General features: G+C 37.7%; 2 protein-coding genes across 3 annotated transcripts in view; one reads left to right on the forward strand and one right to left on the reverse strand.

The window, feature by feature from the left end:
• Positions 1-73: 73 nt before the first annotated feature.
• On the reverse strand, positions 74-20,592 carry LOC119799057. The gene is made up of 5 exons (XM_038308741.1): positions 20,459-20,592; positions 19,665-19,783; positions 9,946-9,994; positions 5,399-5,475; positions 74-956 (listed from the first exon to the last, which is right to left on the reverse strand). Exons 2-5 carry the CDS (start codon positions 19,774-19,776, stop codon positions 427-429), a joined length of 768 nt encoding a protein of 255 aa, XP_038164669.1. The 5' UTR covers positions 19,777-19,783; positions 20,459-20,592; the 3' UTR covers positions 74-426.
• Positions 20,593-22,772: 2,180 nt separating this feature from the next.
• The window catches only part of rabep1 (rabaptin, RAB GTPase binding effector protein 1), a 54,210-nt gene continuing 51,982 nt past the window's right edge, over positions 22,773-25,000 (forward strand). For both annotated transcript variants that reach the window (XM_038308738.1, XM_038308739.1), the window contains exon 1: positions 22,773-22,931. In XM_038308738.1, coding sequence (XP_038164666.1) covers positions 22,886-22,931 — 46 coding nt within the window. In that variant the 5' untranslated portion in view covers positions 22,773-22,885. The remainder of the gene's footprint in view (positions 22,932-25,000) is intronic.

The raw sequence follows: 25,000 nt of genomic DNA on the forward strand, positions 1-25,000 counted from the left end.
ATATTAATCACTGCCATTCGTTTTTATAATTTAATATGCAATCTTTCAAACATTAAGAAGCAGAACTCCACCAAAGAAACATAACAAAAAAAAATCTCTGCATTTCTTTTATATCTTTTCTATAATCATCTCTGCTCCATCTATTATTAAAAAAAAGATGTTAGAAAACAGCCTTAGTCAAATTAATTAGTTATGTATTGATGGCATTCATGCTATGTTTACTATGCTCATGCTTTATACATTTTCTAAACATAACTTAGATGGCAACTTACAAAGGGCAGCTGAAACGCCTTGTAAATGACCAGTTAACAGGTTGCAGAGGAATCAGCTATTGATTACTACTAAATAAGGAGGACAAACCAGGAGAATATGTGCAGGAGTCAGAAAATGAGGAGTTAAAAAAGTCTGTCCCTTTCTCTTGTGATTTTATGCCACATCATCATAGTCCTCCTCATCTTCTGCACCGATGTCATCATAGTCCTCAGTAGAAGCGGTGGAGATGTTGTCCCTTCCTCCCTCGGTTGGTGGTGGTGGGAACACCTCTTCATCCTCCACCTTTACATAGTCTGACTGCTGGTCCATGCTCTCCTCGTACTCATTCTGATCAGCAAGGTTTTCATAGCTCTGAGCCAGTGAGCTGCTGCATTTCATATTTGAATCCTCACAGAGGGTGGGAGGAGCAAAACTCTGTGTCTCATCCTCCACCTTCACATAATCCGGCTGTTGATCTGTGCTCTCTGCGTAGTCATTCTCCTCTGCCAGATTCTCGTAGCTCTGACCGGCTGATATCTTAGAATTGCTGTTTGGAAGATTGCAGGTTGGAGGAGGACGGAAGGTCCCTGTATTGTCCTGTACCTTCACAGAGTCCAGCTTCTGGTCCAAGGCCTCCTCATAGTCATGATCACTCTGGTCATCTCCCTCTTGTCCTTCAGCCAGATTCTCATAACTCTGAGCCTCTGTAAAAGTAAAGTTTCCTTTTAAACAGTTTGTCATCAACTGTGGAAAATCAACCTGAAACATTTTTCCTAATAACTAACACCTCTTACTGAGTTGCTGGTGAAGATTCTCAGTCATCAAGGCCATACTCATTCCAAAATAGTTAAAAAACAAACCACTGGACTTTGTTTCCATGTTTGAAGATGTTTTGCTTCCCATCCAGGAAGCTTTTTCAATGCAGCAATTGAGTTTATCCCTTCTGCTATGATCGCAACCCCAACCCCTTTAGAGGGGAACAGAAGACCTCACCTGTTCAATTAGGCCAACAATTCCCTTTAACGACCCCCCTTTTAGAGACATATCCTATTTCTTAATTGACAAGAACGCAGGTGCGGACTCGTGTCGTTGCTAGGTCTGTTCTGGAGAAGAACACAGGAAATTGTGGACTCGGGGAGCACTGGAGCATGCAGCATAAATCTGGGTCATTTGAAACAGAAACGTACTGATGACATCACCACATGCTCTGCTCGTCTGGAGCTGCATCTCACCTCCTGTTATTAATAGTTTCTAGATTATAATAAATTCCTACTTTTTCATTTATTGGGGGAATAATAATTAACACAGTCAGATAAACACAAATCAAATGAACATTTTGCCAAATAAAACAATAAAACCTCCATCAGACCCAGCAGTCCTTCACACACGGCAATGCAGAGAGAGGGCTGCTACAGACGGGCTAACATTAGCCCTGGCTGCCATTGCCTCGGAGGTCCATTTGTTGCTGCAGTCCTCTCAACTTTGGATTTTTCTTTTTTATTATGCATTAAATCTACCGATTTAATGCATGCTGGGACAGCTGTTAATCTCAAGAATGGAATTAAGTCTGCTCTGATGCATGCTGGGTAAAGAGGGACTTTGAAATTTTCCATTCTCTGTCTTCTTGTTCTTGTGAATTAGAACAGTACTAGGGCTGAGGCTGATGATGTTTCACGAGTACATGAGAACGCATGAGTACACAGACCTAGAAACGGCCATAGACAGGTATGGGGCATTGCAGGCTAACAAAAGAAGCCAAACCACCCCCATTCCAAAGGGGTGGACCTGTTGTCTGTTTCAATTTGCATGTTTTCTAAACAAAAACAAGGCTTTGTTGGGCTACTCTATAAAGCCTCAAACTCAAAGCAATTCCTGACATTTTGAGTTGAAAACGAAAAGTTGATACGTCTTCAAACTTGAAAACAATGTCCAGTAGATTGTTTTTTTTTACTTTGTTAGAACTCTTACTGAGCTGTAATGAGGAGATCTTTCTTAAGAGCATCCTACTAGAAGTATTAGGAGTAAAATGCCATGCCATGACAAGAAATACATCATGGGCAAATAGACAAGTACCAAAACTCTTTATCCCAGTTCAGTGTCCAGTTCCAAATCTCTAACATTCATCTCTAAGCCTGAATCCAAACCTGGATTGCTTGTGCTCAGAGGTAAATCAGAATATGTACATTAATAGTCATCATCTTTCACAATCTTAACATTGGTCATTAATCCTTTCAACATTTAGTTTACCATCTAAGGAAAACCAGTTGATTGCATCGACTCCTTGAGTCTCTGCAATCCCTCACACTAAGCATGCTTGTAGCGACAGTAGAGAGGAAAAACTCCCTTTTAACAGGAAGAAACCTCCAGCAGAACCGGGCTATGTGTGAACGGCCATCTGCTGAGGCTTCAAGGAGACAGAAGTAGAGATGCAGATATTGACATGAATAATATAAGTTTTTTGGCACTTGGGCCCCGGCAGAAGACTTTATGCTGAGAATCAACATTCACTGAAATGAGTAACCTAGGGAAAGGGTTAGAATAGTAGTATAAACTGGCATTAACTTATGATGTCCCAACCCTGTACCGATTATATATTTTTCAACTATAAGACATACCTCCATTATCTCTTTTGAAAACTATCTATATATTTCACAATTTATTTTGCTGATGAAGGTTCTCAGTCATCCAGGTCATAGTCATTCCGTAAAAATTCAAAAAATATCCACTGGACTTGGTTTTCAAGATTTGAAGACGTTTCGCCACCTCTCCAGGAAGCTTTCTCAATTCAAATGTCTGGATCCGCAGTGAGTTTGAGTCTTTATATAGACAAGGCCTTGTATTGCTTGGAAACATGCAATGGTAACCGATGAATGGGTCGTTTAGTTCCATCGTTAGCCTGTAATATCTGAACCTGTCTTAACGACCGACCCCTAGAATCATAGACAGGTTCAGATTCATGAAAATCAAAATACTTTTATTGTTATCTAAGTAATTTTTATGTTATAATGTATTGTGTCAAGATCTTGTCAAATCACGGTGAATGGTAACGTATGAATGTATGAATGTCTCTTGGTCTGACTAAAACCTTTTGAACCTGATGAGAGATAATGTAGGTTTATTTTCTTCCTTAATGATCAAAAGTCCCTTAATATAGAAATTATATATTCAGTTGGTGAGACATTCATGTGGTCATTATCCACTAAAGCTACAAGAAACATTAACAGATTTTCACAGTTAAACATAAACTCATGTTCTTTTGCTCGTCATAGCAATGGATGAAAACTGTTACTCAGACTCTGAGTCTAAAACCACAAGTCAAGTCCTTGACACAGTTTTGGTTCTGGTATGTTTTCTTTTGAGTCCTCACTTTTATTTTGCTCCATGTCTTCTAGTTTTAGTGGTTTAATTCTCATTTTGGTGTGTTTTCTGGTTATTTTCAGTTTTCAGGTTTTTATTTGTTGCCCTCTGCTGCCCTCTTGTGTTCTCCTTTTTCCCTAGCTCCTTTCCTGTTCTGCTCTGTTCACACCTGCTCCCAATCTGCTCGTTCGTCCCCCCCAATGTTTCCATGGTTTCTGGTTTGTTTGACTTTGTTTTCATGTTATATTTTTTTGGAATTTTGGATTCCTGCCTCAGTTGTTTTTTTAACTCTTCATTAAATCATCAAGAAACTCACCTCTACCTCCCTGCCTCTGCATTTGGGTCCTAGTCCTAGCATTAAGTCTTTTTGGCATCAATCAAAATTGAGTCTGAAGCAAATGTAGTCTTGTGAATGCTTTGAATCCTTTTAAGCATAGACATCGATAGACCCCGAGTGATCAGGTGAGAGGCATGCCAACATCTTGGGTCAGACCAAGCTGTCTTCACTGACAATACGCGTCAATGGTACTTTAAGATTTCAAACACTCTGAATCCAGTGAACTCTCAACCGATTTCCAGAAAAATTGTCTGACTGAAAACATCAATGTTTCATGGGCTCCATGGGACCAACTGATTGATAAAAATTATTTTCTAATTTATTACATAATTTTGATTTTGCAGTGACAGTTAGCAAACTTCCAGAGCTACCTTTCAGGATCCCCAACTTTTATTCCACCTATGGATGCACAAATAAAAGGAGACAACAAACCAGATCCCCTGGAGTTACTTTTCATTAGGATTATAATTTATCACAGTTACTGTTTTTCTGGTGTCAAAAGAATAGGTGTTAATGGGTCACAGGGATGGAAGCAGAGAAAAGTACTTAAAATGAACATATTCCTGAAAGGTGTGAATGAGGATATATGTATGAACTATCAATATAATAAATAAATTTAATACTTTTTATTTATAGAACTGCATTTAAGTATATAGGGTAGTCATTAGAATCCCTTTGAACATAAATCTGCCCTGACTATATATATATATATTCTTTTGTAAATCACATTACAAAAAAGTTTCCTTTATCGGTCATAATACTAATTATCACTGTAATATCCTTGATAATACAGAATGATAATGTACAGTATAAATATATAATATTCAGTTAATATTGTAATATATTAATATAAAACTTTATGATGAAACTGTGTTTATCACATTAGTATAGAATTGCACAATATGTAACTGTATGTATATATTTCATCCAGTTAGACTTTAGTTTAAATTGTTTTTAATCTGACTAAAAGGTCATTATAATATTTGTTTTGGTCTTTTAAAAGGTTGTAACGTGTAAGGAATTAATCAAATTATTATTATATCGAATTATCGTGATATTATCTTTGACTCATCTTACATGTGATTAAAAGATCTGAGGCGCCTCCTATTTATTCTGACAGCAACTGTTTGAACTATGATCTGACCTAAAATGGCCGCCCTATTGGCACGTTAGTCTAGGTAGTAATGTCTATGCTTTTATCTATAATCTATAGTCTAGTTTCTTGAGTGGATCATGCCTATCTGTAACCAGAGAACTGTTAAAAGGGAGTTTTTCTCACCCTTGTGAATGAAAAATAAAGGTCACTCGATGCTCTGGGCTGTAGGTGAATAAGCAGGTTTCTGTTTTGGCCTGAGGTTCGTTGTAAAAAAGGTTAACTGTCACATTCAGCCAGGCCTTTTCAGCCCCACGGTTTGTGTCTATAAATTGTAGTGAAAGGAAGCAGAGCCTCACCTGCGGTTAGAAACTGTGTCCGAGGTGGGAGAGGAGGTGTACCTGTGTCAGGATGATTCAACAGGTATTTATTGCTCCTGAAAAATATTGAGAACAAAGAAATAATGAATTTAATCATTAGAACTATCATTTGGTAAGAAATTGTAAAAAATCTGCTAATAATGAGAATTGAGACCCAACAGTCATAATAACATCTTAAATAATGAGCCTTGAATTAACACCGTAATGGTTCTATTCCTTCAAAACTATAAAAATGCATTAAATTAATAAGTATTCTATAGTGAGTATTAGACTTTATCTAACTCTGCATAAGAAATCCTATTTCAATTTACCTATATTCATAACTATAGATATAACTTTGTTAGACTTAGTCAACTTTTGTTGTTATTTTGTATCCACAGACTGTATACAAAATTAAATTTCATTTTTTATAGCTTTCATGACATTCCCATTCCTTAAAGTGCAGCAGTGATTGAATGTAAAGGGAGAAAAAAAAACCCATTGTGCTAAAAAACGCATTGATATGGAGGTTCAGAGCATTAAATATAAAACTGCTCATACACTGGAAAACATCCAAATCTAGATACGTCATTTTCTCTTAAAATAAGTGCATTTATTCTTGGATTAAGGAGGTAAAAGAGACATTTTGCCAATGTATTAAGACAATTTACACTTAAAATAAGAAAACACAATTGCATTGTCTCATTTCAAGTGCATGTTACCTAATTATCTTATCATAAGAGTAAAAATACTCACTGCATTGACAAACTATCTCATCTACCTACTCAAATTAAGGATAAACACACTTAGCTTAAGAAATTCTTTCTTATTTCTAGATCGTTTTTCCACTGTAGGCGACCAGCTGAGTAATACAGTAGTAGCCATTTAAAATTTCCCCACTTTCCTTGATGAGTCCTTGGCTGGTCACTGACTGGTACTGTACAATTCCCTTTTTAACATCAATATTTGTTCTAAAATATTCTTTCTGTCATGATTTGTGGACATTAAGATCTAAAGATAAGCGCCATCTCCTGGTCAGACCCTGTAATTCAGTGAAAGGGTGGAGTCAGAGTAAAGAAATATGCAAGAGAGGGTCACCCCAGTGGCTGGCAGTTGGAGGGGATTCTGCAGGGAGTTGCAGGGAAGTGTGCTGCCATTTAGCTGGCATTTAACTAGGAAACGCCATTTTGAATGGCTGCTACTATAATTACCACACCGGAAAGGACTGGGAGAGCGCAGACCTTCCCCAAGAAGCATGCTTTGCCCCATATGGTGACGTATCTATAGATAATGTAAAACTTGAACATTGTTTGACAATACATGTTTGTTTTTTAATGTAATAAAATGTAAAACGTTCAAGTTATATCAAATCTTTTTAAGAAACTTCATATCTGCAAATGAAATCTAACAAAAAGAAGCAGTAGTTTAACTAAAATAAACGTGATTATATGAGCAAAAATCAAAGAGCTAAAAAGTAGAATATAGGTGATTAGTGAGCTTATGGTTTGGCCGCTGTCTAATTTTTGAGGAAGTGTTTTTATTGTGCTTTACTAAAACCATCTTAAAAGGAAGCATTACCAAATTTGAATGAATTGTTTATTGGCATGAGGCACACATTTAGTAAAAAAGGTCCATAAAATCCGCTTATAGGTTTTCAATTGATCCTGCAAACAAATCAACAATTTTGCCTCTACATGTACAGGTGCTGGTCATAAAATTAGAATATCATGAAAAAGTAGATTGATTTCAGTAATTCCATTTAAAAAGTGAAACTTGTATATTATATTCATACATTACATACAAACTCATATATTTCAGATGTTTATTTTGTTTAATTTTGATGATTACAAATGACAACAAATGAAAATCTCAAATTCATCATATCAGAAAATTAGAATATTACTGAAGACCAATAAAAACAAAGGATTTATAGAAATGTTGGCCAACTGAAAAGTATGAACATAAAAAGTATGAGCATGTACAGCACTCAGTATTTAGTTGGGCCTCCTTTGGCCTGTATTACTGCAGCAATGCGGCGTGGCATGGAGTCGATCAGTCTGTGGCACTGCTCAGGTGTTATGATAGCCCAGGTTGCTCTAATAGTGGCTTTTAGCTCTTCTGAATTGTTGGGTCTGGTGTATTGCATCTTCTTCTTCACAATACCCCATAGATTTTCTATGGGGTTAAGGTCAGGAGAGTTTGCTGGCCAATTAAGAACAGGGATACCATGGTCCTTCAACCAGGTACTGGTAGCTTTGGCACTGTGTGCAGGTGCCAAGTCCTGTTGGAAAATGAAATCTGCATCTCCAAAAAGTTGGTCAGCTGCAGGAAGCATGAAGTGCTCTAAAACTTCCTGGTATGTGGCTGCGTTGACCCTGGACCTCAGAAAACACAATGGACCAACACCAGCAGATGACATGGCACCCCAAACCATCACTGACTGTGGAAACTTTACACTGGACTTCAAGCAACGTGGATGAAGTGCCTCTCTTCTTTTCCTCCAGACTCTGGGACCTTGATTTCCAAAGGAAATGCAAAATTTACTTTCATCAGAGAACATGACTTTGGACCACTCACCAGCAGTCCAGTCCTGTTTCTCTTTAGCCCAGGCAAGACGCTTCTGACGCTGTCTGTGGTTCAAGAGTGGCTTGACACAAGGAATGCGACAGCAGAAACCCATGTCTTTCATACGTCTGTGTGTGGTGGTTCTTGAAGCACTCACTCCAGCTGCAGTCCACTCTTTGCGAATCTCCCCCACATTTTTGAATGGGTTTTGTTTCACAATCCTCTCCAGGGTGCGGTTATCTCTCTTGCTTGTACACTTTTTTCGACCACATCTTTTCCTTCCCTTCGCCTCTCTATTAATGTGCTTGGACACTGAGCTCTGTGAACAGCCAGCCTCTTTAGCGATGACCTTTTGTGTCTTGCCCTCCTTGTGCAAGGTGTCGATGGTCGTCTTTTGGACAACTGTCAAGTCAGCAGTCTTCCCCATGATTGTGTAGCCTATAGAACTAGACTGAAAGACCATTTAAAGGCTTTTGCAGGTGGTTTGAGTTAATTAGCTGATTAGAGTGTGGCACCAGGGGCCATCAATTTTGAACCTTTTCACAATATTCTAATTTTCTGATATGATGAATTTGAGATTTTCATTTGTTGTCATTTGTAATCATCAAAATTAAACAAAATAAACATCTGAAATATATGAGTTTGTATGTAATGTATGAATATAATATACAAGTTTCACTTTTTAAATGGAATTACTGAAATCAATCTACTTTTTCATGATATTCTAATTTTATGACCAGCACCTGTATTGTTTTTCTCCAGTAAAATACCGCCAGACTTTTTGAGTCCGATGCTGAGGCTGTCATTACTCACTGCTGCCACCCTCTGGTTTGGTGGGGAACTGCTTGTTCCACCAAATATCCCTATCTCACAATGTTAGAGAATCTTTAAAAAAAAAAAGATCCTGTATCCAGATTATGATCTGGATCATCACCAAAATTTTATGGATTATTCCTCAGCATGAGGGACACCTCTGATAAAACTTGCATTAAAATCCGTCTGTAGATTTTTAAGTTCTCCCATACGCAGTACGAGAGACAAACGCTCAAACTCTCCTAAATGGTCCTTAGGTGCTTGGATTTTATTATTATTACTTGTGTTTATTTATGTTCCATGTCATGTCACATTCACTAAATTTCCTCACATGCAATGTTGCTGATACGGTGTTAAAGTTAATATCTTTGTATGTTTAGTCTCTTTTTCTTTGTTCTGTTATTTGTGAGTTTAAATATATGTTTAAGTTTACTTTCTGAACACAAACAGGGAGGAAAAGATCGAAATGAAAACCCCAAAACTTAATGTTTCACAATACATTTTTTTGTTTTTCTATGTAATAAAATTTAAAACGTTTGAGTTATATAAAATCTTTTTAAGCAACTTCATATCTGCAAATGAAATCTAACAAAAAGCAGAAATAATTCAACTAAAATAAATGCGATTACATAAACAAAAATCAAAGAGCTAAAAGAGTAGAATATAGGTGATTAGTGAGCTTATGGTTTGGCCGCTGTCTATTTTTTGAGGAAGTCTTTTTATTGTGCTTCACTCAAACCATCTTAAAAGGAAGCATCCTAATAGCTCAGTCATATTGTGGTTTATGCTTCACACGCCGCTTTCTTCATCAGTGACCGTTTAGCACAGAGAGGGCTAATATCTGGTAGTATTTATGACTCCAGGTTATTATTAAAAAGCACTGCCTATTAGTTCAAAAATATTAAACAGTAAGAATATTATGTAATAAATAGTTCTAGCTCTTTACTGAAATAACCACCATCTTGAACACATGTTTGTTGCAATGATTTTAGCGTTTTTCAGAGGCTGCAGGTCAACATATTTTGATTGGTATTGAGGAAAAAAAGCTGTTTTCAGTCACTGTTCTCGTCCAGTTCTCAAACTGATGCGTCAAAAAGGTTTCCTGCTCAGTAGATCTCAAACAAGAAGGTGCATTTATTATTCAGAGAAACCTGTATGAGAATGCATACTCGACTCTGCCGTCAGATCTTCCCTGAAGCTGTAAAATGCGATGTCTCCCTGCAAAAAGAAAGAAAATTAACTTAAATCAAACTTTAGAAAACAGAAACAGGAAATTTCTCAAAAGCATGAAACACTGGATGGGGTTGATTTGTGTTATCTGATAAAAGTCCAAACATATGTGCGTGATAAATATAAATAAAACTGCAGTGAGCCAAAAAGTACTATATCGAAATAACAAGAAACACGAAATAAATGGTTAATTATTTTGAAGCTTTGCGAAAAAATAAACTTATACCTCTACAACATTAAAAAAAACAGTTTGTTATTTACTTTTATTAGATAAACATTTGAATTTTTCAGAAGTTTGTTGCTCTTGTTTGCTTTTGGTTGATTTGTTCTCTTAAGCAGAGTGCGTTCTCTTAGCATTTCATAGCATAACTTTTATTTCAGGTTACAGGGAATACCTCAGATGTACTTTTGACAATAATTCAGGTTAAATTCTATTAGTTTATTTCTATAGCACTAATTCACATCATGTCATCTCAAGGCACTTTCCAGTTCACCAGACCATCCAGTCAGATTGATTCAAAGTTTTCTATCTAAGGAAAACCAGTTGATTGTTTTCTGTTAAATGCAGCGACTCATTGACTCTTCAGCAATCCCTCACACTAAACATGCTTGTAGCGACAGTGGAGAGGAAAAACTCCCTTTTAACAGGAAGGAACCTCCAGCAGAACCAGGCTCAGTGTGAGCGGCCATCTGCTGAGGCCCACTGGGATTCAAGGAGACAGAAGCAGACATAGAATAACAATATTTGGTTTCATTGCTTCCTGTTTTGGATTATTATATGTGGTGTAAGGGGAACATGCACTGCAAAAAAAAATCTAGAAATCAGGAGTAAAAATAAAAATTACATTGGCAAATCATCTTATTTACCTAATCAAATTAAGAGTAAATATAGTTAATCTATGAAAGGTTGACTTATTTCAACCTTTGCTTTGTTTTGATTTGTTTTTAACAACTGATTCTAGTTCAGCCATTTTAATGCTTTTAGATCTTACTGCTGCTTTTGACACAGTTGACCACCCAGTTCTTTTAGACCGGCTGAGGGACTTGGTGGGTGTCAGAGGACTGCTCTCCAATGGTTTAGGTCCTACCTGTCAGAGAGGTCTTTCTCTGTCAGGCTGGGGGACTCCACGTCATCGTCTGCCCCCCTTTATTGTGGGGTCCCTCAGGGTTATATCCTGGGACCTTGTGTTATGGAATCCAGTTTGTGTGGGTTGTTCTCGCTGGTCCTCCCACACACCTGCGGCTGGTGGGCTCATTACTGAGGACTATTTGAGCGGTGGACTATCACTACTTCGACGCCAGAGTGTTTGCCAGTTTTGGGTACTCTAGCCAAGCTGTGTTTTGCTGAGTCTAACTGAGTCTTTGTTTTTTCAATAAGCCTAATGTTGTTTTTGTCTTTGCCTCTTCAGCAGGAAGCCTTCCTGCAAGCTGGATGTTTGGCCTTCTTCCCCTGTAAGGATTGTTTGAGTCTCACACTGAGCCGGGGGTTAAACCTCCACAACTTCCGTTCAAGTCCTCCTGGATTCCCAAGTGACAGTCTGCTGAAAAGCTCCTTAGGATCCAACCAAGTCTTAACCTGTCCGCCCTCCAACGAGTTTCTACCTCTGGATAAACCCACACTAGCTGGATTCTGGGTGAAGAGGTCTTCTCAACCGACGTAAGTCCCGTTTTCTCTGTCTCTCCAGCCATCGCTCAAAGTTCCCACGGATCCTGAACTAACCGCTGATACTTCCCTTCCCTCTTCCAGTTCCGGTTCACCAGCACACTGAGTGACCTTATCAATAAACCTGTTTAAACTTTTACCCTGGTTCCCTGAGTGGTTTACTGTATGTGGGTCTGATCTCTTAAGAAAATCATGACACCTTTATTGTTTGCATTTTACCTCCTTCCTCTCAAAGAGATTTTTATCAAACTTTGTATAGCGTACCATTTCTATGCTGATGACTGTCAACTTTATTTGCCGATTGCTAAAAACAGCCACTGCCCCTTGACACCCCTTCTTGACTGTCTGGGTGATGTCAAGGCTTGGCTGTCAAAAAACTTTCTGAAGCTTAATGAGAGCAAGACAGAGGTCATGGTGTTTGGAAGTGCCATCTCTGACTTTCAAGCATTTTATGCGTTCCAAAGTAACCAGCCTTGGTATCACCATTTAAACTGAAGGAACAAATAAATAGCGTTTTAAAATCGTGTTTTTATCATCTCCGTCTTTTATCTAAGGTAAAACAGTTTTTTATCTTTTAACCTCTTGGAGCAGGTTTTACACTCTTTTATTTCTAGCCGTCTGGACTACTGCAATGCACTTTATTAAGGCGTTAGCCACCGAGCTCTCTCCCGTCTGCAGTTGGTCCAAAATGCAGCGGCTCGTTTTTAACAGGGACCAGAAAACATCAACACATTACAGCAGTTCTTGCGTCCTTGCACCGGCTCCCTGTTCGTTTTAGAATTGATTTTAAGATTTTATTGTTTGTGTTTAGAGCCCTGAATGGGATGGCTCCTCAATACATCACTGATCTCCTCCAGATTTATTCTCAGCCACGTTCTCTGAGGTCTGAGGGCCATCTTCAGCTAACAGTGCCTAAGACGAGGCTTAAAACCAGAGGGGACAGAGCCTTTTCTGTAGTTACTTTATACAACAGATGTTACTGTATACTTTGCCCCTCCATATACGGACTGCCTCTACGGTGGAGTGTTTTAAGTCTCGTCTTAAGACCCACTTTTACTCTTTGGCTTTTAAATACGTGTAGTTTGTCATGGAGGCAAATCGTTACCATATATAAAATGAAAAAGCATTTCCAGAAATGCTTTTTCATTTTCAAATTTTACATTTCAAATTGAATTTTGGTATGTATTTGCTGGGGTAAATTTTGAAAAATAAATCTCAAATGTCTTTTTCTTTTTAATTTTAATTAAGTAAAAGGATTAGCAGCGTTAAACAAGAACATGAAAATGCAAACAGGATTATTAATTACTAAATTCATTTATGAGCCAAACAATGCAGCCACATTCTTAAAATGAAAAAGAATTTCTGAAAATGCTTTTTCATTTTAAATATATAACGATTTGCTTCCATAGTTTGTGTGGTCCTCTGTGTCCTTTTTAGTTTATTTATTGTTGTATTGTGTTGTTGTTTATTATTTGTTATGTACAGCACATTGGAAACTTTTTCTGTTGTTAAATGTGCTATATAAATAAAGTGGATTGGATAATTTTTGCAGTGCCGCAGTCTAAATTAAACTGTAAAGCAATAAACTGTATTTCTGCTTATAGTACAATCTTAATACTGTTGTTGGAAAGCAAAGTCATATTCCTTGTTTGTACATCAACTTGGTATTAATTTAAAAGCCTTTAAAAGAGTCAAAGTGTGATGGCCGCATGTGCAACCACACAACAAATTCTTTTCATTTAAATAAACCTTTTATATTTTACTGTAATTCATTTTTTTTTTTACTTTGCTTTGATGTTGGTTGACTATTTGGATGGCGCACACATTTAGTTGACTCATTTTGTTATTTCTTGCTCGTTTGGTTTACTGTAAATTAATATACTTCTTATTTTTAGTAGAGGTTTCTCTAGTTGGTTTTGTTTTCTGTAATTGCATTTGGGAAGTTTAATTATTTAAACTATCATTGATTTTTTTTCTTTAGTTTTCCTTTTGTTAGAAGTTTAAATTCTTTTTGCTAAATAGATTCGTTGCCATTCTTTTCTCAATGACTTCCCTGTGCTTCTCAGATTTTTTGGCTCAGTCCCTAACACAAAGGGTCAGCCATGTTTTACAAAATGGTCCTAACCTCTCCAACAGATGAATAATTTTTTAAATGATACTCTGTTGGATTATTAACAATTTCTAAAAATAAATTAGTATTTTATTTTACTTTAAAATAAACTAATTCTTAAAAGTTAAGAAAAATGCTGCCTTTAATTAAAAAAATATATTCAGAGAGTGAAAAAATGTATATTTAGACATAGATCACAGATGCTAGAGACAAAGCGCTCTTTGACCTCTCCTCTATCCACAGTTTCTCTGATCCTCCAGAGCTCTGGATCCTCTGCTATGCTCTCCTTTGTTCAGTTTCACTGCAGGATTTTTCTCTGAAGGCTGACTTGATATTGGAAGAAGGCTGATTTGATGCACGATGAATCCCTTCTGTAGAAGTGCTTCTATGGAGACTATCTGACTCATTGACCCAGATGTCTCTGTTTGCTGTTGTTCTCCAACATCCTGCTCATTGTCTGTGGTGAGAAGATAAACTGAAGTCCTTGTATGGTCTATATTTGTCAGTAGTGAAGAGGAACTGACCTCAGTGTCACTTCACATTGATACTTTTTTGGTAAGAATTAGATTACTAATGAAAAATACTAGAAAATCTAAAAAAAAAAAGAAACAATAAGCAAGATTTAAGTCATGGTTGTTTCCTGATGACTCAAGTACAACAGAAGTCATACCTGGTGGGAGGGCAGGTGATGCTGAGATCTTAATCATCAAAAAAGGTCTCTAAAAAGAAGAGGCCTCTGGGATTATAGAAATAGATAATAGAAGGAACTGACAATTAGTGAATAAAAACAGGTGCTTCTGCATAATAAGGTGGTGATTACATAATGCAAAACAGAGGAGTCTAGTTAACAACAGGCTGCAGGTGGGGGGCAGAGCAGGGAACTGGACAGAAAACAGAAACACCAGGAATATAATAGAATATATTGGCCAAAATAAATTTGGCAAATAAAGTATAAAAGAAGATTATTAAATTAAACAACCTTTTTAGGGAATTATGTACGTCAATAATTGTACCAAGTGTCATGATCTTTGCACTGATGACTGGCTTACTTTATTTCATTCACCTGTCTAACCCTGCCCGGTTGCTCATTACCTTTCATCTGATCCACCTGCTCCTGCCTCTATTTAAGGTGCTTGAATCCAGTCATCAGTGCCAGATTGTCTTGTTCTCTCTAGCCAGTGGTGAGAGTGTTTTTAGAGTTTTTTGTGTTTCTGATTTCCTGATCCTGACCTGTTCTGCCTCTCAACCACTGAGCCTGCGTGTTCCCGTCTGAACGGTTTGCTTGAACTCTCTTTGAATTCCTGGACCTCTGAGCCTGTCTGTTCCTGTTCTGACCTGTTTGCCTGACCTAGCTTCGGACTCCTGCTTGTTCTTTCAGGGCTGCAGTGTCTGGGAAACACTGGGCAGCATCTTGTTGGCAGCCCACTGGCTAGATCCTACCTTGTTCTCTGGGCATGGACTGAACTTGTAAACCAGGTTAGTGACTCACGTTCATAATGTTCCTCAGTTAGATGTATGTCACTTTGGTCACTAACCTGTGTTTCCTCTCCCTAGAGTTTCCTGCCTCAGATGCCCTACTTGCTGCTACTGCAGATCCGCAACCTGTTTTTAAACAAACACTTTTGAGTAATCCCACTGTCTGTCTAGCCTGAATACTGGGTCCTCTGTTCTGAGTCATGACACCAAATTTGGGGCCCTAGGCAAAGACAGGCAGGGGCCCCTCTGAATTGAGAAGACAACCCTTAAAACAGACCCATTCTACAGATAGAGAAATGTTAATAGAATAGACATCCATTATCTGTTCTAGGTTGTGTCCCTCTCTTCTTGTCCCTTTTCTTCTTGTTTTCCTCTCTATGTTTTGTACTCAGCTGACTTTTCATGCTGTCTCTAAAGGAATGAAAGATTTTTTCCAAGCACTAAGCTCACTTAGCTGATTGCTCCTTCCTGTGTTTCCAAAAAGGCCAAAGTAAATAACCCAGTCCTTCTTTTCACTGTAGACAAGCCATGATCTGCTTCTCTGTTCTCCATTTTTCATTTGGATGAAATAATAGCTGCATGAATCATGACAGCAGACAAGATAGAGGAGAGCAGGAGGCGGGGTTACCAATCTACTCGCTCTGGAGAGCAGAGTTCGCTGCTTTTAGATGTTGTCTCCAAAGTCTCCAGTAGCAGAAAAAAGTCTCTAGATTTGGCGCTAGGAGCTTTTTAGAAATCAAAGTGCTAGAGGGGTCTGAAAAGTGGCTAAATATAGCGACTAAAGCGCTAAGTTGGCAACACTGCTCTTTGCATGGTTTGTTTTCAAATGGTTTGCTGCTGTCTGTTTGGACCTTTCTGAACATGTGCAGCAAATGGACTGATCCAATATGGTGGACACTGAAGGGGGGGGGCTGAGACACAATTAATATTATAAAAGGTCTGGTGGCATTTTATCAAAGACATGATTAATAAGCACAAATAAGGATTAGTTGGTTCATTTTTGTTTTTTTAACTTTAACTTTTTGGAAGGATTAGTTGTTAACTATACAACTATACTTGTAAACAGAGTTTTATGGGGCCTCTAGGAACTTGGGGCCCTAGGCAATTGCCTAGTATTGCCTAATGGTAAATCCCCCCATTACACCAAGAGGTGATTTTGATTAATTATTTTATTATAATAAAACTTTATCTCAGTAAATAAAGCATTTATTTTGTTTTAAGAACTTTGTACACATAATTTCTAGAGATGCCAACAGGTATTTTCATTTTTTCCCCCTTTAGAGAATCAACATTAAAGTGAATAATTTTGGTCTTAATGAGAGCATGGTAGGGAAATCTCTTCTTTTTTGATGCAGTCATCTTCTTGTTACCTCAAAACACTAAACAGCTGTCAAACTATGTATAAAAAAGGTGCAAAAATACTTTTAAAGCAAACATTTCAATGGAAAAAAAGCACATTTTCACTGGAAACAAAAAGACTTGTAAACCCTTTGATAGCAGGCAGTGGCATAGTGGCATGCTGTCTGTTTTTGTTTATGCTATATGATATAATGAAGTATATAAAACAAAAAAAAAAACATCAAAGCAATAACCTTTCTCTGCCTAACTTTGCAGCTTTTTGCATAATTCTGATTTTTGCATGCAGTTGTGACGACACTTAGGTGACACTTCACTTATGTTTGGTGCCTTTTAGGTATTGTGTTTACAAACATATTAAGTTTAGGTAAAATCTAAACTTTGCTATGCTGGATTTGAACTTCAGGGTCAGTCTTTGCTGATTGTGAATCATTATGCTGAAACTGTTGGAGAATTAAATCTACCTTTTTAATTTCATGGCTTAATCTCAGTGATTTCCAGCTGAATCGGTTCTGGTCCTATAGAGCCTACTGGACCCCCTTATTCAACCTGATCTCTTCCTCACATCTACCGAGACTAATCGTCTCGAAGTGCTTGACGATCCAGAAAATAAAAGAAAACTGTTTTTTCAATGGAAACCATGAAAGTTTCCCTCTGAAATCTTAGCTTTGATGCAAGCTGCTGATTGGTTCATGATATTTTGGAAAAAAAAAACATGTTTTTTTTTTTTTACTGCAGTCTGCTAAATGTTCTTTATATTGACAGAGTGAATTCATCTGTGGACCTTTAATTAAGTAAGCAGAAAATAATAACCATCTCATCATTGAAAACTAACGTAAAACATTAAGGAAAGCCACTGTTGCCACATGTCTTGTCCACAACAGTGGCTTATTTCTATAGTCATTTTAATTATAGGAAAACAATCTCTACGCTTTAAACACACCAGTGCAGAATACAAATATATATTTAAAAGAAACGCCTGAGGAAGCAGGAAGAGCAACGCCTCTGCGTCGAACAAGTTCATCACTTTTTCTTGTCATTTTAATTATAAATACAATTTAGAGAATTGGAACTGAGGAGTTTGGCTACTGAATGATGTCAGAGTTGAGATAAAAAGTCCAGATTTGCCTCATAGCTGATTGTAGCGCTGGATTGGGGAAATAAAACCTATTAGAAATGAAACCTTTAAAATATTTCTAATAGTTTGGTGTTTAGCACTCAAGAGCATAGAAAAAAAAAAGTTAGGGTGAAATAAAGTGCTGAAGAAACCCTCCCAGGATTAAAAATCAGCATCCGCCTCTGCTGATGCATCGTCTAAAAGGAACTGTAAGTTTATTGTTCCTGGAATACTGACTCATTAAAAAAATCCATTGTTAATAACATTTAAATAGGAGCATGATAAATAGTGTGGGTTTAAAAAGGGATAACTTTTATATTTATATATCCTTAGTTATAGTGAAATGTATTTTTTTGCAGTATTTTATTGCAGTATTTTATTTCCTTTTTATGTAATTTTAGATCCAATATATTTTTCATGTTTTACTTTTGCCATTTGATCATCTCTAACAGGTTATGTGTTTTAAATCATTTTATATATGTTGGGGCGACAATGGCGTTGGATGTAGAAGTTTGCCCTGAAATCGAAGGGTTGAAGGTTCAAGCCCCGACTCCGACTTTCAGTGTTGTTGTGTCCTTGGGCAAGACACTTCACCTGCATTGTCTTCTGATGGTGGTCAGAGGGCCCGGTGGCGCCAGTGTACGGCAGCCCCGCTTCTGTCAGTGAGCCCCAGGGCAGCTGTGGCTACAATGTAGCTTGCCACCATCAGTGTGTGAGTGAATGGGTGAATGAATGTAGTGTAAAGTGCTTTGGTCAAGTCTCTACGCTGCTAAGGAATAGGGCTCAGGTATGTTTTTAGCATGTTATTATTTTAACAACTTCCCAAGACAAAATTAGCCATTTAAAGCCAAGTGTATCATATTTGATACACGAGTTTTTTTTGGACCTATGCATTATCAGTGCAATGTTTTTGTTCTTTAAAACCTTGACTTACATAATCTACGGAAGAGGATTAGGGTCACTGATAAAAAGAGCAAAAAGTTTATGGATTTTTAAATTATGTTTCAGTATAATATGGGCGAATAGTCAGAATTCTGAATTTTTTTTCTCAGAATTCTGATCCCCCCCCCCCATTTTATACCAAAATAAAGTTAACGGATTTTTAAATGATGTTTCAGTATAATATGGGAGAAAAGTCAGAATTCCGACTTTTTTCTCAGAATTTTGACCTTTTTCTCAGAATTCGCCCCCCCCCCCCATTTTATACCAAAATAAAACGTAAAAATCTGTAATTTTTTTTTTCAGTTGCCCTAATTCTCTATTGTACTACGATCTCTTCCTCCACGATTAGAATTTACAGATTAAAATTCTCAAAAATTAGAGTCAGAATTGTGAGAATAATTATACTGAAATAAAATTTCAAAATCAGCTACATTTTTTTCTCAGTGGCACTAATCCTCTTCTCTAATAATCAGACACATGTAGTGAACAGAAAAACTATAAAACATTGTACAGAAATGCCTAATGTATTCAAATTGTTGCAAATAATGGATCTGATTTAACTTACACAAAATGTATGTTTTTTTTTTTATTTCTTTTGTCAGAAAGTTCAATGACAAGTCTATTTTTTTTTAATGCCAGTTTTCTGTCAATGATTTCATAGTACACGCTTTAAAGGGTTAAGTTAATGAATCCAGATGGCATTTTCTAGAATTAATCGACATCTGAACTTATCAAATAGAAAACCTCCACAGCAGCATTTACAGAAAATGTAAATGCTGCTGGAAATTCTTTCCTATTTCTGTGGGACTTAAAGTATTCTACATCTTAATATTCCTGATCTAATGATACCATAGCTCAAAGGGTAAGCAGAAAATCTGTGACACAAATGTCTGTTTTTAATAAATAAACAACAAATAAATTGTAAAAAAAAAAAAGAAAAAGAAAATCTAAAGAATGTCAGCGCATATTTCAATGACTTGGAGTCTCAACTCACCTTTTTTGGATATACACTTGTTGATGAAGACAAAAATGATGCCGATGACCAGCGAAACAAAAATCATCACCAGTATCAACACCACCCAGATGTATTTGCGTAGAAAGGCCATGGGATCTCTGCTGGACACCACAAACCATAAAATGGAGAGAAAAAAAAAAGAATCTCTTCGCTAAAAAAGCATCACAAAGACAATCGAATTTAACAAGTTTTCATCTGTTGCTTTTCAGTATACCAGGCTGTGGATCAGAAAGAAAACTGTTCACCACTTCCTCTTTTTGAGTGTCGACTAAGTCTTAAAGTTATTTTGGTTTCAGCATCTGAATTGTGAGCCTGAAACAAGTCTCCTTACAACCTCTAGGGACTATTTTTGGGAGGAAGTACACCAACTGCACCGCCACTAAAACAATAAGAGATGTCTTTCTTCAAAAAACATTTTGCTGCTTTTTATTGAGCTGTAAGAGTTGGTATTTTACAAATATATGGAAGCGAAAGAAGGCTTATATTCAACTTTTCATTCCATCTAGAAACTCATATTTCCGTCTTGATGATTCGATGAAACTGCATTTTTCTTCAGTTTATCTTTTCTCCCCAAACCCTTCAACAACTTCCTGTCAGCTTCCAAGAGCACATATTGATTATTCATTATTCCATTAAAGCAGCATATTTACCCCCCTTTTATTAGCCACACCTTTCTTGTGGCAAACTATTATTTTTTTTCATCCGGTTAACAATTTTTAATCTAAAGCAAGATTTTCCTGAAAAGTCTCCAAAAATCCAATAGTCTGTCCTACCTGTTCGTCAACCAGCAGATGGATCCAAGGCTGTTTAAAAAGCTGTTGTCTGGCTCAGGGACCTCAAAATGAAAGTAGATGGCATGATACAACAGCAGTCATCATGTGCAGAAACTTTGCATAGAAGCTTCTCATTTTCTCCGTTACAGTAAAGAGACCTGTGGGCTGAGGCTGTACAATCCCCACCCTCTTCCATGCTTCACTGACCCCAGCTTGTGGGTGTTTGCAAGTCTGTCAGAGTGACAGAAGATAACAAATTCTCTACACAATATTTTGAGTCTCTGCAAAAATAAATCACATTTAATCATCTGCACCACCTGCAGGCATTATTTTAACAGAATGGACCCGATAAAACTTACGCCAGAGCGGCACAGTTCATACATATTTCAGCTGTTACAAATTTCAGTTCCTCTTTTAACTCTCTCATTTTTCTGCCAGTCTACCTCCAGTCTGCCGGGATTAGATAAAACAGGGTTGTAATGAGCAGCTGCAACCTTGTAATAAATTTATGATGAATTGCATGCTTCTGATCCAGACACTGTTGCATGATTTAAAACATTTTTCTGTTTATGTTTTTAAATGAGAGAGCTTGATTTTAATGCTGGATGAGCACCCAGAGGGTGTGTCATTGCCAATACTTTATTGTTGGTGGCATTTTGTTGCAAAAGGTTGTGCAAGTAAGCTTGGTTTGAAGGATTTTATGCTATGCAGCATTAATAGTAAAGGGCTCCTCTGCTCAGAAAATAAAGGAAGGATGTAAAGAACACAGTATAACTTCGATTGAATCAAACGTCTAAGAAATCAAACTATCCACTTAGGAGGCAACACTGATTGATAATCATTTTCCCATGCTGTTGCGCCAATAGGAAGGTGGAAATTACTGCTGATTAAGAAGAAGCACTCAATAAAGGAGTAGTTCTGCAGGTCGGGACCAGAGACCACTTCTCCGTATCTATTTCAGGCAGATTTTTTGGCAAATTTTTGAATGTTAGTGTTGCTTTCACAGTTATGGTAGAATGAGACAAATTCTGCAACCCACACAAGTAGCTCAGGAAGTGCAGCTCATCCAGGATGGCACATCAGTGAGAGCTGTGGCAAGAAAGTTTGTCTGTCAGCTTAGTGTCCAGAGGCTGGAGGCACTACCAGGAGACAGGCCAGTTCCTCAGGAGACGTGGAGGAGGCCAACAGCCCAGAAGCAGGACCCCTCCTCCACCTCTGTGCAAGGAGGAGCAGGAGGAACACTGCCAGAGCCCTGCAAAATGACCTCCAGCAGACCACAAATGTGCATGTGTATGCATAAATGGTTAGAAACTGACTCCATGAGGATTGTATGAGGGCCCAAGGTCCACAGATGAAGGTTGTGTTCACAGTCCAACACCATGCAGGAACCTCACACTAAACATGCTTGTAGTGACAGACATACCTGTCTATGTTTCTGAAACTTGAATTAAAAAAGCTTCCTGGATGGGAAGCGAAACATCTTCAAACTTGGAAACAAAATCCAGTGGATTGTTTTTTAACTTTTTTGGAACACATCTAACCTATATGGTTAGAATGTCTGGCCCAAGAAAACAGACATTGCAAATAAGGAGGAAAAAAAAACTGAAATCTTCTTAAAGATGGCAGTATGAGGGTACAAAAACATGTGACTTATCAAACGTTTTACTTTTTGATGTCAATTAACAGAAGAGCCCTATCCTTATGAAATATTGCATACAAATAAAACTGAACTCCAAAAACGTGGCCACAAAAACTTTGTTTCGTCATAATAAACATAATACGATTAAAATCACAATGAGGATAACATTCAGACTGATATTGTTTGAAAAGAAAAAGAAGCGAGTTTGTTCTGTCTTCTATTGATATTCAGATATTATTCAAAGTTAAAATGTTTGTATTGTAATCGGAAAATTACATTTTTGGAAACAGCTGCGTTTGTATCTGACGAAAATGACACTCTCAACATGGCGGACGAGATGACGCATGTAGTTTCTACACGGTAGTGCAGGAAGTGCTGCATTCGCTTTTTCCGGTCTACGTATATTAAAAGCATCTCCCTTCTACTTTTCTTTTGGAAGGTAACGATGCAACAGGAAATGCGAATATTTCCTTCAAAATAAAACACTGACGATGCATATATTTACAAATGCCCATTACACGTTCATAATAGACTTCTTAAAAATTAAATAAATAGCTTTTGTGTAGGATTAGATCAAATATGCTTTTGCTCAAGCTTGTATTAAGTATCCCCGACACCTAAAACTTTCCCCAAGTCTACATTTTCATTTTATTATGAAATTCCAACCGGAAAGTCTTCATTTCCGACATCTCTAGCTTCACAGCAGATGTGATGTTAGCTTGTTTTCTTGGGCGCTCCTATCTGTTTTTCCATCTCTGTTAACTGTCTGAAGCTTCCCTCACCAAACCATGGCCGAGGAGGCCGAGGGTTCCCCTCTGTCGTCCCAACATGACGGTAATTGTCCCGTGTTTGACGCCCTTCTAGGGTGGAGGGTGTAAGGGGAGGGGGTGTTGACGGTTGACAGACCCGAAGGCAGCGGCCTCTGCATCCTTGACAACATTAGCCAGTTAGCATCATCAGTGCGACGTGTCACTGGCTCTTATTGAACATTTTCTGTCACCCACCGTGTGCGCATAAGAACATGACATTAACCAGTTAAATGTTGCTAAACATCTGAAAGACACCACAAGTATTTTTGCTATTTATATTTACCTACAAACCCAATAGCACAACGTTAACTGTGATGTATCATCACTCTCTGTGTAGCTGGGAGCTTTAGCTACTTAGACTTATTCCTAAAGGCCGGGTTAGGATCCGAATTTTCAGCCTGTGACCGGTTCTAATGGGTGGTACCGACCCAGTTCCAGTGCTCTGTGTAAGTAGGGTTGGAATTGCCTGTAAGGGGGGCTGGTTTCCCTGCACCTGGTGCTTATTCTTGATTTTATTTTTGCAAGACAGTCAGCAGATGATATGATCAAGAGTGCTCAACAGTTAAGCTTGTCCTTAAATTATATCTAGCTTAATAGTTTTTCATATTTGCTTTCTTTGTGATGAAGCTGGACCAGCAAAATAATCTACAGTTGGGTTTAGTTAGGTTTTAGGCTTGGTGCAGGATTAACAAAACCAGCAATGATGTAAACATGGAAGCATTATAGTATCTAGATAGTGAAAATGTCAGACATAAATGGAGTAGGACAGTTTATAGAGGGTTATTTCAACACTTTTTTGGGATTTAAAATAGTAGGGAAGTCATATTTAAATGTCAAATCATTCTGGCTTAAATGTGTATATAAATGTACTCTATATCAGACTATATTGTCCTAAAATTTAGAAAATTTCTATTCTATATCTATTTCTATTTCTGTCTTAAAATCTTTTTTTTTTTGTTATCTTATTCTGGCCAGTTAGTTATACGTCAGCCTGAACACCTAAATTCAACCAATTATATATCAACGGTCATCTGTCAATCAAATTATTTCGGTCATAGCATCTTGATTCATATGTCGCAGCTAATATACGCAACGGTTGAAATCAGAATCGTTTCCTTTCCCATTGAGTCCCAGTGTTTACGGGGATGGACGTCTGTGTCTTCGGCAGCTTGTACACCCGTCTATGTCTCTTTCAGACATAGACAGGTATCAGGCTTTGCAGGCCAACAAAAGAACCCAAACGACCCCCATTCCAAAGGGGCGGACCCGTTCATCCGTTTCAATTTGCATGTTTTCTAAACAAAAATAAGGCTTTGTTGGGCTACTGTATAAAGCCTCGAGCCCAACCACATTCCTGACATTTTGAATTGAAAAAGCTTCCTGGATGGGAAGAGAAACATCTTCAAACTTGGAAATAAAGTCCAGTGGATTTTTAGAATAACTTTTTTTGAATGACTATGACCTGGATGACTGAGAACCTTCACCAGCAGATATAGGACGTAGTATTAATGGTGGATGAGTATAATTACTCTGACAGGGAGTGTATTAATAGTGAACAAGAGGATCCTCATAGAAAGAAAGGATGTTCTGTGGGTTGTTTGTTGGAGAAAAGGACTACAAGCATGTTTTAGGATGCAGACAGGTAATTAGCTGTGGGATGGCCTTAGGAAAGCAGCTAAAAGAAAAAGAAAATTCACGTTTTGTAACATCCATCATTGCCTGTACCTGCTTTTCCATGCAGGGTTGTTGGAGCTGGTTCCGTTGGTCCTTTGGGAAAGAGACAGGAAACATCCTGCATGCAACATGTTCTCTACAGACATAAGACTGTAGAGAAACACCCTAGACAAACAACCATCTACAAACACATCTAAGGAAAATTTTAAGAGAACAGATAGCGTCATCGTTCTGTATTTTGTGGGCTGCTTGAAGGAAATTGGGGTACCCTGTGAAAAGCGATGCATTCATGGGGAGAACATGCAAATGTTTTGCAGAAAGACCCCAATCTGATCCCAGGACCCTCTTTCTGTTAGATATGAACGCTTTACCCTGCAGGTCTGATTGCTAACCACTCAGACATTTTAATTAGCTGATTGC

This window comes from Cyprinodon tularosa, unplaced genomic scaffold (assembly GCF_016077235.1).
Source record: "Cyprinodon tularosa strain WSP-4 unplaced genomic scaffold, ASM1607723v1 ctg646, whole genome shotgun sequence".
NCBI lineage: Eukaryota > Metazoa > Chordata > Actinopteri > Cyprinodontiformes > Cyprinodontidae > Cyprinodon > Cyprinodon tularosa.